Below are 14,631 nucleotides of genomic sequence, written 5' to 3'. Positions count from 1 at the left end.
GCAATATGGCTTCAAAATTGTTCAAGTTTAGTGGCAATACGAATGGTCACTGTCAGCTTTGTAATGATGCTGATGAAAAGGATAAGATGATAGGTTGTGACGATTGCCAACATTGGTTTCACAAAAGTTGTGCAAATGTTCCAAAAGATCCACCCAAGAAACAAGAATGGTTTTGTCCAAGATGCGTGACCATCGCGGAAAAACTCAGAGGAAGTGTAAATCCAATTATCGAAATGATGGAAGCACAAAAGGAAGCATTCCGTTACATGTCCAATAAGAGTACTAACAATCAGGTAGCAACCTTAAAAGAAATGATGGATGCATTTAAAGCATCATTGAATGTTAAAAATGAGCAACTCGAAAATCAATCTGCAATGGTAGTTGATAATCCAAGTGGGGAGGCTGCAATCCTCCAACTTAACAAAATTGTGACCAGACAAGCCCTCATGGACTTGCCTGATTTCGACGGGTCTTATAAGGTATGGCCCAGGTTTCAGAGTATCTTTGAAACAACTACAAAAGAAGGAGGCTTCAGTGATGTGGAAAATCTGAACCGCCTAGAAAAACATTTGAAGGGACAAGCCCTGTTTCACGTAGAGTCTCTGTTGACAGATCATACAAATGTTCCACTAATTATGAAATCCTTGAAGGAACAGTTCGGTAACGTCCGATTCCTTTATAAAGGATATTTAAAAGATGCACTCAGTTTTAAAAACCCAAGTGTGGAGAACCCACAATCAATGATTGATTTTGTAACTTCGATCGAGAACTTAGTTACAAATATCAAACTGCTGAAACAACTTGATTACCTGAAGGATCAAAGCTTGATACAAGATCTGGTAGCAAAACTACCATTCAATTTGCGTAAGCAATGGCTGAAATCATTGCTTGAAAAAGAGAAAGCAGTGAATTTGCTTGAAGAAAATAAATTGCCTGATTTAGAATCGTTTTCCATATGGCTAAAGGACCATAAATCATTGGCAACCATGATGATGTCGTATAAGACGGGAGAATACTCCCAACCAGGGAACCGCGAAAGGTTCAATAGAAGAGAAAAATTGAATGCTCATTTGGATATAAAATCAGACAAAAGATACAAGTGTTTCTCATGCAATGAAACAACTCATAGACATGCTGAATGTCCAGTTTTCGCAAAAATGGATGTCGCTAAAAGAATAGAAAGTGTGAAGCAAAATAGACTTTGTTTCGCTTGTTGCAACTTCTCGAACCATAATTCGAGAAACTGCCAGAACCCTAGGAAATGCAATATTGCTGGGTGTAAGATAAACCACCACCCAATGCTTCACGAAACCAAAAGAACTCCTACCGTGGAGAAACAGTCTGAAAATACAGCAAATCAAGTTAACCACCATGATAGGAATGATAGTAGTGTGTATTATCAAATCATGCCGGTGATATTATCAAATAGAGATAAAAGAGTTAGGGTTTTAGCTCTTTTAGATCTCGGTTCATCTACTAGTTTGTTGCTAGACGATGTAAGACAAGAATTGGCCATAAAGGGCACTAAGAAGCCATTAGCTCTTTCATGGACTGATGGAAACGTACAAAATGATGAGAACAGTCAAGAGATTACAGTTAGTATCGAAGGCTGTTATGGAAAAACTTACGAGTTACGAAAAATGCGTACTATCAGTAGCATGTCACTACCCGAACAGTCCTTAAATAAGGACAAGATGATTAAACGTTATCCGCATCTGAAGGATACAAATTTGAAAGGTTATGGAAAAGAATGTCCAAAACTTTTAATAGGCTTGCCACACTCGTTCGTTATTCAAGGATTAGAATCAAGAGTAGGCAAATTCAATGAACCCATTGCAAACAGAACCAGATTAGGCTGGGTCTTGCATGGCAAAGTATCTGGGAATAATTCCAATAAGAACTCCAATGGGAGACATACAGTCGCGTTGCACAAGGAAGTGCAGCATCATGAAACATCCATAAATAAAATGAAAGGTAAATTCTTACTAAGAAGTAATTTGTCGAAGCCTCTAATTGCAAGAATTGAGGAAACAGAAAGCGTAATTGAAGAAGCGCATAACAAGAATGGCCATTGTGAAATTGGTGTACAACACGATGATAAAGAATTTAAAACCTGGATAGGGAGACGTGTTGAAAAACGTTGGGGAGTAGTATTTACTTGCCTAATAACAAGAGCAGTTTATTTGGATCTGTCTCGTAATCTGAGTACAGATGCCTTTTTTATCTGTTTGAAAAATGTTCAATCAAGACGAGGTAGAATTATGCAATTGTACAGTGACAATGGAACAAATTTCATTGGAGCAAATAATGAAATCAAAAGAATCCGTCAGAGATTAGCAAGCGAAGGAATTGAATGGTTCTTCAATCCACCTTCAGCGCCTCATTTTGGAGGTGTTTGGGAAAGAATGGTAAAAGAAGTCAAAAGTATTTTAGCATCGGTGCAAGAAACTATGCCAGAAGATGTTCTACGAGGCTTACTCACAGAAATTGAGTATATCATAAATAGCAGACCGTTGACTCATATTCCACTGGAGTCAGAAGACGATGAAGTTTTAACACCATATCACTTTCTGATAAATTGTTCCGGTGATATGGAACCAATGTTAACTGATGTTTCAAAGGTGAAGCTCTACGAGAGCAATGGAAAAGGTCCAGCCAGTTGGCGAATAACTACTGGAACCGATGGATAAAAGAGTATTTACCCAGTCTTACAAAGAGACCAAAATGGAATCAAGAAATGAAATCAATTGAAGTTGGAGATATTGCAATAACTCCTGATGAAGAAAACAAAGGAAAGTGGATCAAATGTTTGGTAACCGACACAAGACCCGGAAAAGACGGGATAGTAAGATTAGTTAGAATCAAAACAGCATCAGGAAAGTATTTGACAAGACCAGTCGTGAAATTAGCCGTTCTCGACGTCAAGCGTAAACAAAGGAATGCATCAGATGATGATGGCAATAAGAAAATCGAAATGAAAGATGATAAGCAAAACGAAAATTTATAAATGATCCCCAAGCAATACGGGGTAAGGAATAAAAAGAAGGTATTCAGCATAGATATAGTAAAAGCAAATAAATCATATTATTTTTCCTATATTAACTTCATCTTTCAAGTAATAAATGTAAGGAAAACATATTCAACAATACCCATAAGGATAAGGAACAATTTACTCATGTAACAACTCCAACTAAATTCATATTTGTGGTAAACCTACGGATGTAGATTTACGGGGTCCGGTGTAGCTGACGGTGTCAGATTTAGTTGAAGTTGAATTAACCGAAATGTTTTCAGTTATTAGAAAAAGCTCACTCGCGCTTCCTGTGACGCAACAATCAGGAAAATCAAGAAATTCCCAAGCGGTGTCGGGTAATTTAGAAGAAAGATTTATTTTATTACGTTTCCTGTAAGAAACACGAAATCCAAGAAAACCATTATCGACAGGAAAGGCAGCTAGGTTTCTAGGAACATCAGAAAACCCTTTTCAGAAGTACAAATCAGAAGGTTAAAATTCAAACGAAGACATAACCATATATCCTGCAAGTTTATCAGACCCTAGAATCAGAAACACGAAAAGACGGTATTGTCCGCACAGAGCTTGAGAACAAGCATCCGAAGCATGTTCGCGCACCTGAATACAAAGTAGCACGAATAGAGTGAAAGGGACGATCGAGCAAACGGATTAATCGATCAAAGCAGAGAGAAAGTAGAAATTGAGCGAACGACGCCGCTAGAATAGAGAGGACAAAACATAGAACGAACTATGATCACTGCGTAAGCGAGATAGACAAGCTATGCGCGTATGGAAGAAAAGGACAAAAGTCCATGAGAGAGGTTTAGAACAAGAGAGAAATCTCTTGATTGAGAGCATTGAAAAATTGTACTAAATTTAAGGAACTATATAATGTAACCGAAACTTTTTAATAAACAGTCACTTTTTAATCACCAGTTTGTTAGTTTACACCCTCGAACTTACGCCGGGTTAATTTACTAATAATCCGAAAATAATGTTATTGAAGTAATGCACTGCACATTACAAGCTGCGTGTAAAAAGCCTGGATGTAAAATTAATTTTGCATTATTTTATGAAATTCTATGTAATATTACACCCTGAAATATGTAGCCCATCAGTATGGGAAACCTACTTGGCCAAAATGTGAAGCTCACATATACGTTTATCCTATCCATTTTTATCGGTCTAATGGCCGAGCGGGCTAAGGCGCCAGTCCTTACGGTAGGTGCTGGGTTAAGTGTCTTTTTTGACGATTTGCACGCTTTTGCATGCGATTTTATTATTGGATTTTTTGCTGTGTGTAGTTCTCGTGACACAGCCATTTTAAAATGTTATTCCCGACTTTTCTAAGAAAATCTATAAAATCAGTACACTGTGAGCATTTCAAAGAATATGCATGTCAAGATAATGATGGATTATGCTTTATATGACTGTCAATTATCTCTGGGCCAAGTTTCAGAAGGTTTGCTTAATTAGTATTTGAGATACAGCCGTATTAAGATGCTATTTCCGACTTTTTCAAAAAAATTTTTAGAGGTTTTCAATTTAGATTTTTATTTTTTTATTATTTTCTCATATGTTGTTGGGGACATCAAATGCAAACTTTTCAGAAAAATTCAAGAGCGGGCAAAAAATCTTTAACCGTGTTATGAATTTTTTAATCAATACTGATTTTTTCCAAAAAATCGAAATATTGGTCGCAAAATTTTTTCAGCTTCATTTTTCGACGTAACATTGATTTTGCAATCAAATAGTACTGAAGTGAAATTTTGATAAAGTGCACCATTTTCAAATTATAGTCATTTTCAGGTAACTTTTTTGAAAATAGTCACAGTTATTGATTTTTTTTAAATAAGTGTCCATGTTTGCTCACTTTTTGAAAAAAATATTTTTGAAGTGCTGAGAAAATTCTCTCAAGACAAACATTTCAAAAGAACCAAACATGCAATTTAACGCCCCTTGGAAATGTCAGTCTTGATTTAAAAACATAATATATTTTGTTTTCGGAAACAAAACATAGCACATTATCAAAATTTCACTATACAGTAAAAAAAATCTGTGTAAAATCGCATGCAAAAGCATGCACATCACCTTTGTGAGCAAAAGCATGTAATATTGTATGCGAAAAAGTGTAATAAAAAGCATGTACAAAAGAAAAATAAATAAATTTTGTACACCCCAAAAATAACATCAATCTGTTGAGAGTTATATCCAGATTACCAAGTCGGCTATCTCGTCGCTGTGAAGTTAGCTGGATCAACACCAATGTAGCTGTATGTTCCCCATCGTATGCAGCTAATTCAGTATACGACGTACGGAAAACCTACTGGTACATCGGCATTGGACACATCATTTACAAGACGGTGAGATAGCCGAGACGGTTGGGGCGCGGACTTGGTAATCGGGATATGGCTCTCAACAGATTGATGTTATTTTTGGGGTGTGCAACATTAATTTATTTTTCTTTTGTACATGCTTATTATGTACACGTTTTCGCATACAATATTACATGCTTTTGCTCACAAAGGTGATGTGCATGCTTTTGCATGCGATTTTACCATCGGATTTTTTGCTGTGTAAAGTACTTTTTGATTGCAAATTTGTTTTTACATCAGAGGATTTTTTGAAAAAAAAATCAGTATTGCTTAAAAAATTCATAACTCGGTCAAAGATTTTTTGCCCATTCTGTAAATTTCTTAAAAGTTGGCATTTGATGTCCCCTAAAACATATCAAAAAATGAAAAAAAATATAGTGTTTTTTTTTTGCAAATCAAGTTTAAGTGACAAAAAGAGAAATTAAAAATCACCCATTTTTTTTCCGTGTATCATTTTTTTTTTGTCAGTGTAGTACGTATCCATACCTACAACTTTGCCGAAGACACCAAATCGATCAAAAAATTCCTTCAAAATACACAGATTTTGAATTTTCAAACATCATTTTTGTATGGACAGCTGCCAAATTTGTATGGAAAATTATATGGACAAACTAATGATGCAAAATGGGCATACCGAAGACACCACAAATATTTCAGCCGGATAAAAAAAATCAAAAATTTAAATTTAAGAAAAAAGACCGATTTCGTAGAGAATTGCTCAGTCATAAAATCTTGATCTCTCTCAAAACTGTGTTATTCTTGCTCACAAGGTTAAAAATTTCGAAAGCTTCAAAATATCAACATTGATAAGATATCTAATTTTCATTCCCCCCGCCCCCGCAGCGTCATCGGCCGCGGCAGCTACGCTAAGGTGCTGATGGTGGAGCTGAAGAAGACGCGCCGCATCTACGCGATGAAGGTCATCAAGAAGGCGCTCGTCACCGACGACGAGGACATCGACTGGGTCCAGACGGAGAAGCACGTGTTCGAGACCGCCTCGAACCATCCGTTCCTGGTGGGGCTGCACTCGTGCTTCCAGACGCCGTCGAGGTGAGGTTTTCTAACTTGTTAATTTTTGGAGTGAAATTGACTTCATTGCTTCCACGCAGGTTGTTCTTCGTGATTGAGTTTGTGCGCGGTGGCGATCTGATGTTCCACATGCAGCGCCAGCGCCGCCTGCCGGAGGAGCACGCGCGGTTCTACGCGGCGGAGATCAGCCTGGCGTTGAACTTTTTGCACGAGAAGGGCATCATCTACCGGGATCTGAAGCTGGACAACGTGCTGCTGGATCACGAGGGCCACATCAAGCTGACCGATTACGGCATGTGCAAGGAGGGCATCCGTCCGGGCGACACGACCTCGACGTTCTGCGGCACGCCCAACTACATCGCGCCGGAGATTCTGCGGGGGGAGGATTACGGTGAGCGGTTGGGGGGGTTTGGTTGAAGTTTGAACAACTCTTGAATATTGTCATTTTAGGCTTCTCCGTCGATTGGTGGGCGCTGGGAGTCCTGCTGTACGAGATGCTGGCAGGTCGCAGTCCGTTCGACATTGCCGGAGCTTCCGAGAATCCGGACCAGGTTCGTTGCAACTTGCTCTCAAGCATCGTTGAACAATATTCTAACCTCCTTCTCTTCTTTCTCTTCCAGAACACCGAGGACTACCTGTTCCAGGTGATCCTGGAGAAGACGATCCGTATCCCGCGGTCGCTCAGCGTCAAGGCCGCCTCCGTGCTCAAGGGCTTCCTGAACAAGAACCCGGCCGACCGTCTGGGCTGCAACCGCGACTCGGCCTTCATGGACATCGTCAATCATCCGTTCTTCAAGAGCATCGACTGGGAAATGGTAAGTTTTGCTTTCCCGTTTCGTGTGTCCCTTTTAATTTGACTCATTAAACCATCCAACCGAAAGAAGAGCCATTTGAAAACAAGCAAACTCCATTAAGTCAAAAAAATCCCCTCGAAAATTTCAATCCCAGCGTGAAATTGGCCATTCAATCGGCAGCTGCAGCTGCCGCCGCCGTTGATTTTTAATTATTTAATGCAATATTTATGTAATCAGAACCGTCTGTGTTGCCTCCCCCACTCACAACCGCAAAATAACCCCAAAAACCTCACTCAAAACTCATAAAATATGATGCAGTCATCGTTCATTACTCGCCCTCGCCGCGCAGAACTGAACTTTTTATTATTTTCCATCCATTTTCCATGTTGCGTTCATTTTATTTTTAATGATACTTTAATAACTTGTAAGCTGCAAACCAACACCGCACGCACACAAACAAACATTCACCACAAACATTGGCATCATCATCATATTTTAAAGGTTCTGCCGTGGGTTTGGACCGGGAACGCGGACCACAACCGGCCAGTTTCGAAAATCGGAGGGGTTTAATTTCACTTTATTTATGGCGGCAGCCTCCCGACACCGGGGAGTGATGGGTTGTGGTTCGAGAATCAGCTGGGCGAAAATTGGGAGGAAGGATTTTTTTTGTTTTGGGAGAAACAATGAGGTTATTAAATTTGTGAATTATTGGCTTTGTGAGAGCATTCAAGATCAAAATTTAGAATATTTTATTTAGAATTCACAGAAAAAAAAATGGTTCATCAGGGAATGATGGCAGAATTTGTGTCAAAAAATGTGTAATATTGCATCAGTATCTGGTGAATTTCCATCAGGTTCACAGTTTTACACATTTTATTTGTGATCTTTCTCAAAAAAGAGGTAATGTCCAACCTAACAAATTTTCAAGTTTCCAATATTTAACATCTTTTCGGTGTAGGTTAAATAATTTATTTTTTTTAATTGCACAATTTTTTTAAACTTTTTTTTGTATTTTCAATTCAATTCAATTAAATTAAATTCTAATTTTTTAGTCATTAATCATGTAACAATAAGTTCGTTTGCAGTACATAACAGAGGTTTGGAGTTCCTTTAGTTGAGTGTTAAATCTCAATTTTGGAACGATTATTGCTTGTGACTTCGAGATTGCAAAGAGTAAAAATAAAGAAAAAAAACTTGATACTAAATACGTACGCCATCAAATCGGGCGTCAGATTTTACATAAAAGTTCCTTTGCCACCAAATATCCAAATCATCATTATTTCAGGCTGCAAATTATTTAAAAACATGTATTTTTTTAATGTTCAAAAAAGAAGGAGTCGTACCGCCCCTCCGTCACGAGATATAAAAAAACGCACCTGGGTAATTCTCCGCCAACTCACACAGCAGTTGCCCCGACCCCTCTTCGATTTGCGTGAAACTTTGTCCTAGGGGGTAACTTTTGTCCCTGATCACGAATCCGAGGTCCGTTTTTTGATATCTCGTGACGGGGGGGCGGTACGACCCCTTCCATTTTTGAACATGTGAAAAAAGAGGTGTTTTTCAATAATTTGCAGCCTGAAACGGTGATGATATAGAAATTTGGTGTCAAAGGGACTTTATGTAGAATTAGACGTCCGATTTGATGGCGTACTCAGAATTCGAAAAACGTATTTTCATCGAAAAAACACTAAAAAGTTTTAAAAATTCTCCCATTTTCCGTTACTCGACTGTAAAAATTTTTGGAACATGTCATTTTATGGGAAATTTAATGTACTTTTCGAATCTACATTGACCCAGAAGGGTCATTTTTTCATTTAGAACAAAATTATTCATTTTAAAATTTCGTGTTTTTTCTAACTTTGCAGGGTTATTTTTTAGAGTGTAACAATGTGGTACAAAGTTGTAGAGCAGACAATTACACAAATTTTAATATATAAACATAAGGGGTTTGCTTATCAACATCACGAGTTATCGCGATTTTACGTTTCCGACAGCCCCGCGTTGAACTTAAGTCCTGTACGATTGGGGTTCCAATTGAATGTGGTCTTAAAGACTGGGAGACAGATAGTATGAAACAAAATTGTCTTGGTATTTTCCTGATTTAATACTGAAAGTATTTACTTTTTACAAAACTAATTTTTCTGGTAAAATTTGGTGTTAAATATTCAATTTAAATTTACTTTGTCAATCCTCAGTTTTTTTTTCCAAATTTTAGGCCAGTGATAATTTCTCTTCTTTCAATTTCAAAAATATTTAAATAATTTCATGAATGACTAATTTTTTGACCTCGAATGCGGAAAAGGTAGTTTTTGAGATATTGAATTTAAAAATATTCCATTTTGAAATGTAAGTCGTGGTTTTAAAATTAGGGCGATGATAAAATTTAACATGTTCAACTCTTGAGCAGTTCTCTGCGAAATCGATATTTTTTAAATTTTAATTTTAGTATTTTTTAATCCGGCTGAAATTTTTATGGTTATTTCGGTATGCCCAAAGAAACCATTTTGCATCATTAGTTTGTCCATATAGTTTTCCGTACAAATTTGGTAGCTGTCAATACAAAAATGATGTAGGAAAATTCAAAAATCTGTATCTTTTGAATGAATTTTTTGATCGATTTGGTGTCTTGGGGGAAGGTGTAGGTATGGATAAGGACTACACTGAAAAAAAATGATACACGGTAAAAAAATTTACGATTTTCAATTTCACTTTTTGTTACTAAAACTTGATTTGCAAAAAAAACACTTTTTTTTATTTTTTGATATGTTTTAGGGGACATCAAATGCCAACTTTTCAGAAATTTCCAGAATGGGTAAACAATCTTTGATCGAGTTATGAATTTTTGATTCAATACTGATATTTTCAAAAAATCGAAATATTGGTCGCAAAAATTTTCCAACTTCAATTTTCGATGTAAAATCAAATTTGAAAGCAAAAATTACTTCAGTAAAATTTTGATAATGTGAACCGTTTTCAAGTTATAGCCATTTTTAGGTATTTTTTTTTTTTGAAAATAGTCGCAGTTATCCTTTTTTTTAAATTAGTTCATATGTTTGCCCACTTTTGAAAAAATATTTTTGAAAAGCTGAGAAAATTCTCTATATTTTGCTTTTTTGAACTTTGTTCATACGACCCTTAGTTGCTGAGATATTGCCATGCAAAGGTTTAAAAACAGAAAAATATAGAGAATTTTCTCAGTTTTTAAAAATATATTTTTTAAGAGTGGGCAAACATGAGAAATAATTTAAAAAATGAAAAACTGCGACTATTTTCAAAAAAGTTACCAAAAAATTGCTATAACTTGAAATCGGTGCCCTAAATCCAAATTTCATTTAAGTATTTTTTGTTTGAAAATTTGATTGTAAGTTTTAAACTAAAATTAAAAATTTTGGCGACCAGTATTTCGTTTTTTTTATAAAAATCTGTTTTGATTCAAAATTTCATAACTCGGTCAAAGATTTTTTGTACAACCTGGAAATTTCTGAAAAGTTGGCTTTTGATGTCTCTTAAAACATATCAAAAATTGAAAAAAATAAAAATAGTTTTTTATGCAAATCAAGTTTTAGTGACAAAAACTTATATTAAGAAACATCATTTTTAATGCCGTGTTTATTTTTTTCAGTGTAGTCCTTATCCACCTTCAACTTTGCCGAAGACACCAAATTGATAAAAAAATTCCTTCAAAGATACAGATTTTAGAATTTTCATGCACCATTTTTGTATGGACAGCTACCAAATTTGTATGGAAAATTATATGGACAAACTAATGATGCAAAATGGCTTCTTTGGGCATACCGAAGGCACCAAAAAAGTTTCAGCCTGATTAAAAAATACAAAAAAAAACGAATGACCGAAGTCTGAGAGAATTGCTCTCTTTTAACATTGAAAATCTGATCAATGGTTTCCAAGATATCGATTGAAAATTGAGGACCAGTTGGGTAGAACCCATTTTAAGTAATTTTCATTTATGGATCAGCAACCAAATGTAGGATCAACAGTATCCAAAATCAAATTTAAGGGAATTTTCTTAGCTTTTCGATTTTTTTAAAGGATAAAAATGGACATTATCTTTAGAAATTAAAAGAATAGTTTGTGTATATTCTTTTTTACTAATTTATTTTACAAATAAAAAAAGATAATGTTTTAAAAATATTTGTACTATTTATATTTGGCAAAAAAAAGTGTAGTAAGATCGATTAAATTTTTATGCTAAAATGTTTTTTAAAAACGGGTATTTTTTAATGGTGCTTTTTTAAACAGTCTTAATCATAATTTACCACTTTGCAGAAGATACTAAATCGATCCTTCTAGAGATACAGCATTTCGATAGTTGTTTTAAAATTTGTATGGGACTTCGAGACTTGTATGAAGAAACTAATGATGCTAAGTGGCTAATTTGGACATAAGGAATCGATGGACAATGTTTCATAAAAGTTAATAAACACTAGAATTTAATTAATGATTTTTTCCTCTTCATTTAACCTTCAAATAAAAGCGGCTGTATTTTGTTAAATTGTGATTTTTCAAAATTCATGTTCATACTTTGCCAATTTGATTGTTTTTTTTTTTTTCAAAAGACAAATCTTAATAAAAATTTATTTGAAAAATGCCTTTTTTAGAGTTCAACTGAACAGTCCGTATCGATACCTGTAACTTTGTGGATCCAGGTTTTTGAATATCTGTATAACATTTCTGTATGCATAGGGCAGACACCAAATTTGCATGGAGACTTGTTTAAAAGAACTAATTATACAATATTGCTTCGTTGATTTTTGGAAAGCCCTCCAGAAAATTTTAGCGCCATTAAACATGTAAAATAAAAATCTCATGAAATCTGATTTCGTAAGGACTTTTTATTAAAGCAACTTTTGTTGACAATCTGAACAATTGCTAGATATCTTAAAATTTATCCGAAAAAAATAGACAATTTCTTGTTGGATCGATTTATCAATTGTGATTATTTTTCAATTTATTTTATTTAAAATTTCAACTGGTTTCAATTACAAATAAAAAAAATGGATTTTGTGTTGATTTTTAAGACCTCTAGTATTTTTTTCAAATACAATTGATCATGATGGCAAACGTTTGCACTTTATTCAAGTTTTCTGCATTAAAAATTTGCATTATTACTGGCAATAAATTAAATCCAGTTTTTTATCGTCCACTTTAAAGTGAGAATTACCTAGCAACAACAACAAAAAAAAAAACAAAAACCCATTGATCAACACAAATCATCGGCACGGAAAATTCGCTCACGCTTCGAGCCCCCCGATAATTATTCAATTATGTTTATGAAAATTATTGGCAATAAATTAAAACGGATGCCCAGCAGCCCCCCTTTTCAGTCAGTGGTTGTAAATTTGGAGGAGTTATCATCACGTGGCCAGTTATTATCACGTGGGACACGTGGCCACGTGTCCGAGGCGAGGTGAGGAGGTCAATATTAATGGTCGCGCGTCGGCATGGCGATAATTGATTGGAATTTCGTGGGGAGGCTTTTTTTTGTTTGGGGATGTTTTTTTCCCCCGAAAATATTCCACCCACGTGGAGTGGTTCGATCCGTTGCGGTTGTCGTCGGTGGCCAGTTGTCATTAACTACCGGCCAGAAGGGGCTGGGGACCATTTCCGAGAGCTCGCACAAGCGAATGATTGACGATCGACGATTGGAGGCCTTAATTGGGAGTGACCGTTATGCTCAATTCTCGACAGATTTAATGGATGGGACTATTTTTTGCGAATTTGTGGATTATGCTTACTTTTACTTGCACAACGACTCTTTTCTCATTTTTCAAGTTTATAGAATAAAACGACAGTTTGTTGATGATTTTCTGTATGAAATCACAGCCGGCAGCAAAGTTTCACGCAAATCGAAGAGGGGTCGGGGCAACTTTTCCCGATTTCGTGTGAGTTGGTAGAGAATTACCCTGTGCATTTTCACACGATTATCATTTTTTTAATACACTCCAGACTCGATTGTCCGAAGGTCTCGGAAACATTTCACTTCGGATAATCGAATCACGAAAAAATATATATTTTTTTTCGTTTTTGATTGTCGAGCTTGAGTATGACCCCTAAGCCACTATTAAGTGATTCAGAATTTTTAAATTCAAGATGGCGGCCAAAAAGGCGGTGATGAAATATTGAAAATATGTATTTTCAAATAAACTATTCAAGTTTTACTAAAATTAGGTCGCAGAACTCGGATTTTATGTTTAAAATAAGAAAAAAAAAAAAATACGAAAAAAATTTGTTCTTGATTTGATTAAGTCCCATACAAAACTTCGAATAATCAAACTTCGGTTATTCGAGGCTTCGGTTAATCGAGTCTGTACTTTAATCGAATTTTAACAAAAAATCGCAATTTTTTTTCGAAGCTATTTAAATTTTCTTCATTTGCAATATGGGTATCAACAGAAGGGAAATTTGTTATGCATTTTCACATTATTTAAATATTTTTTGAAGATACTAAATTTTCACAAAATTCCGTAATTTTGATATTACTTTTTTATAATTTGTAATATGGAGCAATTCCAGCTCAAATCAGGAATTTTTCTGATACTTTTGTACCCGACCCTCTCCGATTTCAATGAAAGTTTGTAGACATGTTATCCTAGGCCTATATAAGCCATTTTTGTGCATATGGAGCAAATAGTACTCGAGAATAACATTTGAGAAGGGCGTACGGTATTTAAATATTTTTGTATTTTGCAATTTAAAAATTACTGTATCTCGAAGCCGTTGCGTCGTATCAAAAAGTGGTCAAAGACAAACTTGTAGGAAATTGGACGGGCTTTCTGAAAAAAATACACTGAAACAAAAATACACGCCACTTTTATGTCATTTTCAATTTTAAGTTTAAAACTTAAATTTAAAGGTGATGTCACGATTTTTTCGTTCAAAAATTTTGAGAAAATACCTAAAATGTCACTAAAGACTGATGAAAAATGCAGGATGGTATGTCTCTCCTAAAAAATACAAAAATTATTTACTAAAACTGTTTTTTTGAAAAGTGGTCTAAACGACAAAATTTTTAAAAACCGGTAGTGGGAATCGATTTTCCAGACAATTTTACATAAAAGTCTCCGTATTGACCATTGTCCTATGTCCAATCCTTGGATAGATACAGCGGTTTTAAAAATAAAAATGTTGAAAAAACGGGATTTTTGGTGGTTTTTGACAATTTCTATATGACAGACTTGGTTTTTCAGTCTCGTAAATATTTTTAACGAAAAGCTCGTCCAATTTCCCATAAGTTTGCCTTTGACAGCATTTCAATTGGATGTAAGGGCTTACAGATATAAGCTTAATTACATTGCTTATAACTGAAAATAGAATATATTTTTTTCAGTGTGGTAGAAACCAGGATAGTAAATTTGATTACGTAAATATAAAAACGATATAAATCAAAAAGCTGTCAAAG

The 14,631-nt window shown here is 35.3% G+C and overlaps 1 protein-coding gene across 8 annotated transcripts in view; it reads left to right on the top strand.

The window, feature by feature from the left end:
* Nucleotides 1-14,631, top strand: part of LOC6054789 (atypical protein kinase C) — a 352,606-nt gene that overhangs the window by 311,012 nt on the left and 26,963 nt on the right. For all 8 annotated transcript variants that reach the window (XR_005277316.1, XR_005277317.1, XM_038254610.1 and 5 more), the window contains 4 exons: nucleotides 6,232-6,438; nucleotides 6,498-6,808; nucleotides 6,868-6,968; nucleotides 7,038-7,232. Coding sequence is in view for 6 of the 8 variants with exons in the window: in XM_038254610.1 (XP_038110538.1) it covers nucleotides 6,232-6,438; nucleotides 6,498-6,808; nucleotides 6,868-6,968; nucleotides 7,038-7,232 (814 nt within the window). In the remaining 2 variants the exon portion in view is untranslated. The remainder of the gene's footprint in view (nucleotides 1-6,231; nucleotides 6,439-6,497; nucleotides 6,809-6,867; nucleotides 6,969-7,037; nucleotides 7,233-14,631) is intronic.

This window comes from Culex quinquefasciatus, chromosome 2, assembly GCF_015732765.1.
Source record: "Culex quinquefasciatus strain JHB chromosome 2, VPISU_Cqui_1.0_pri_paternal, whole genome shotgun sequence".
NCBI classification, from domain to species: domain Eukaryota; kingdom Metazoa; phylum Arthropoda; class Insecta; order Diptera; family Culicidae; genus Culex; species Culex quinquefasciatus.
This window is presented reverse-complemented; position numbering and strand designations above follow the sequence as displayed.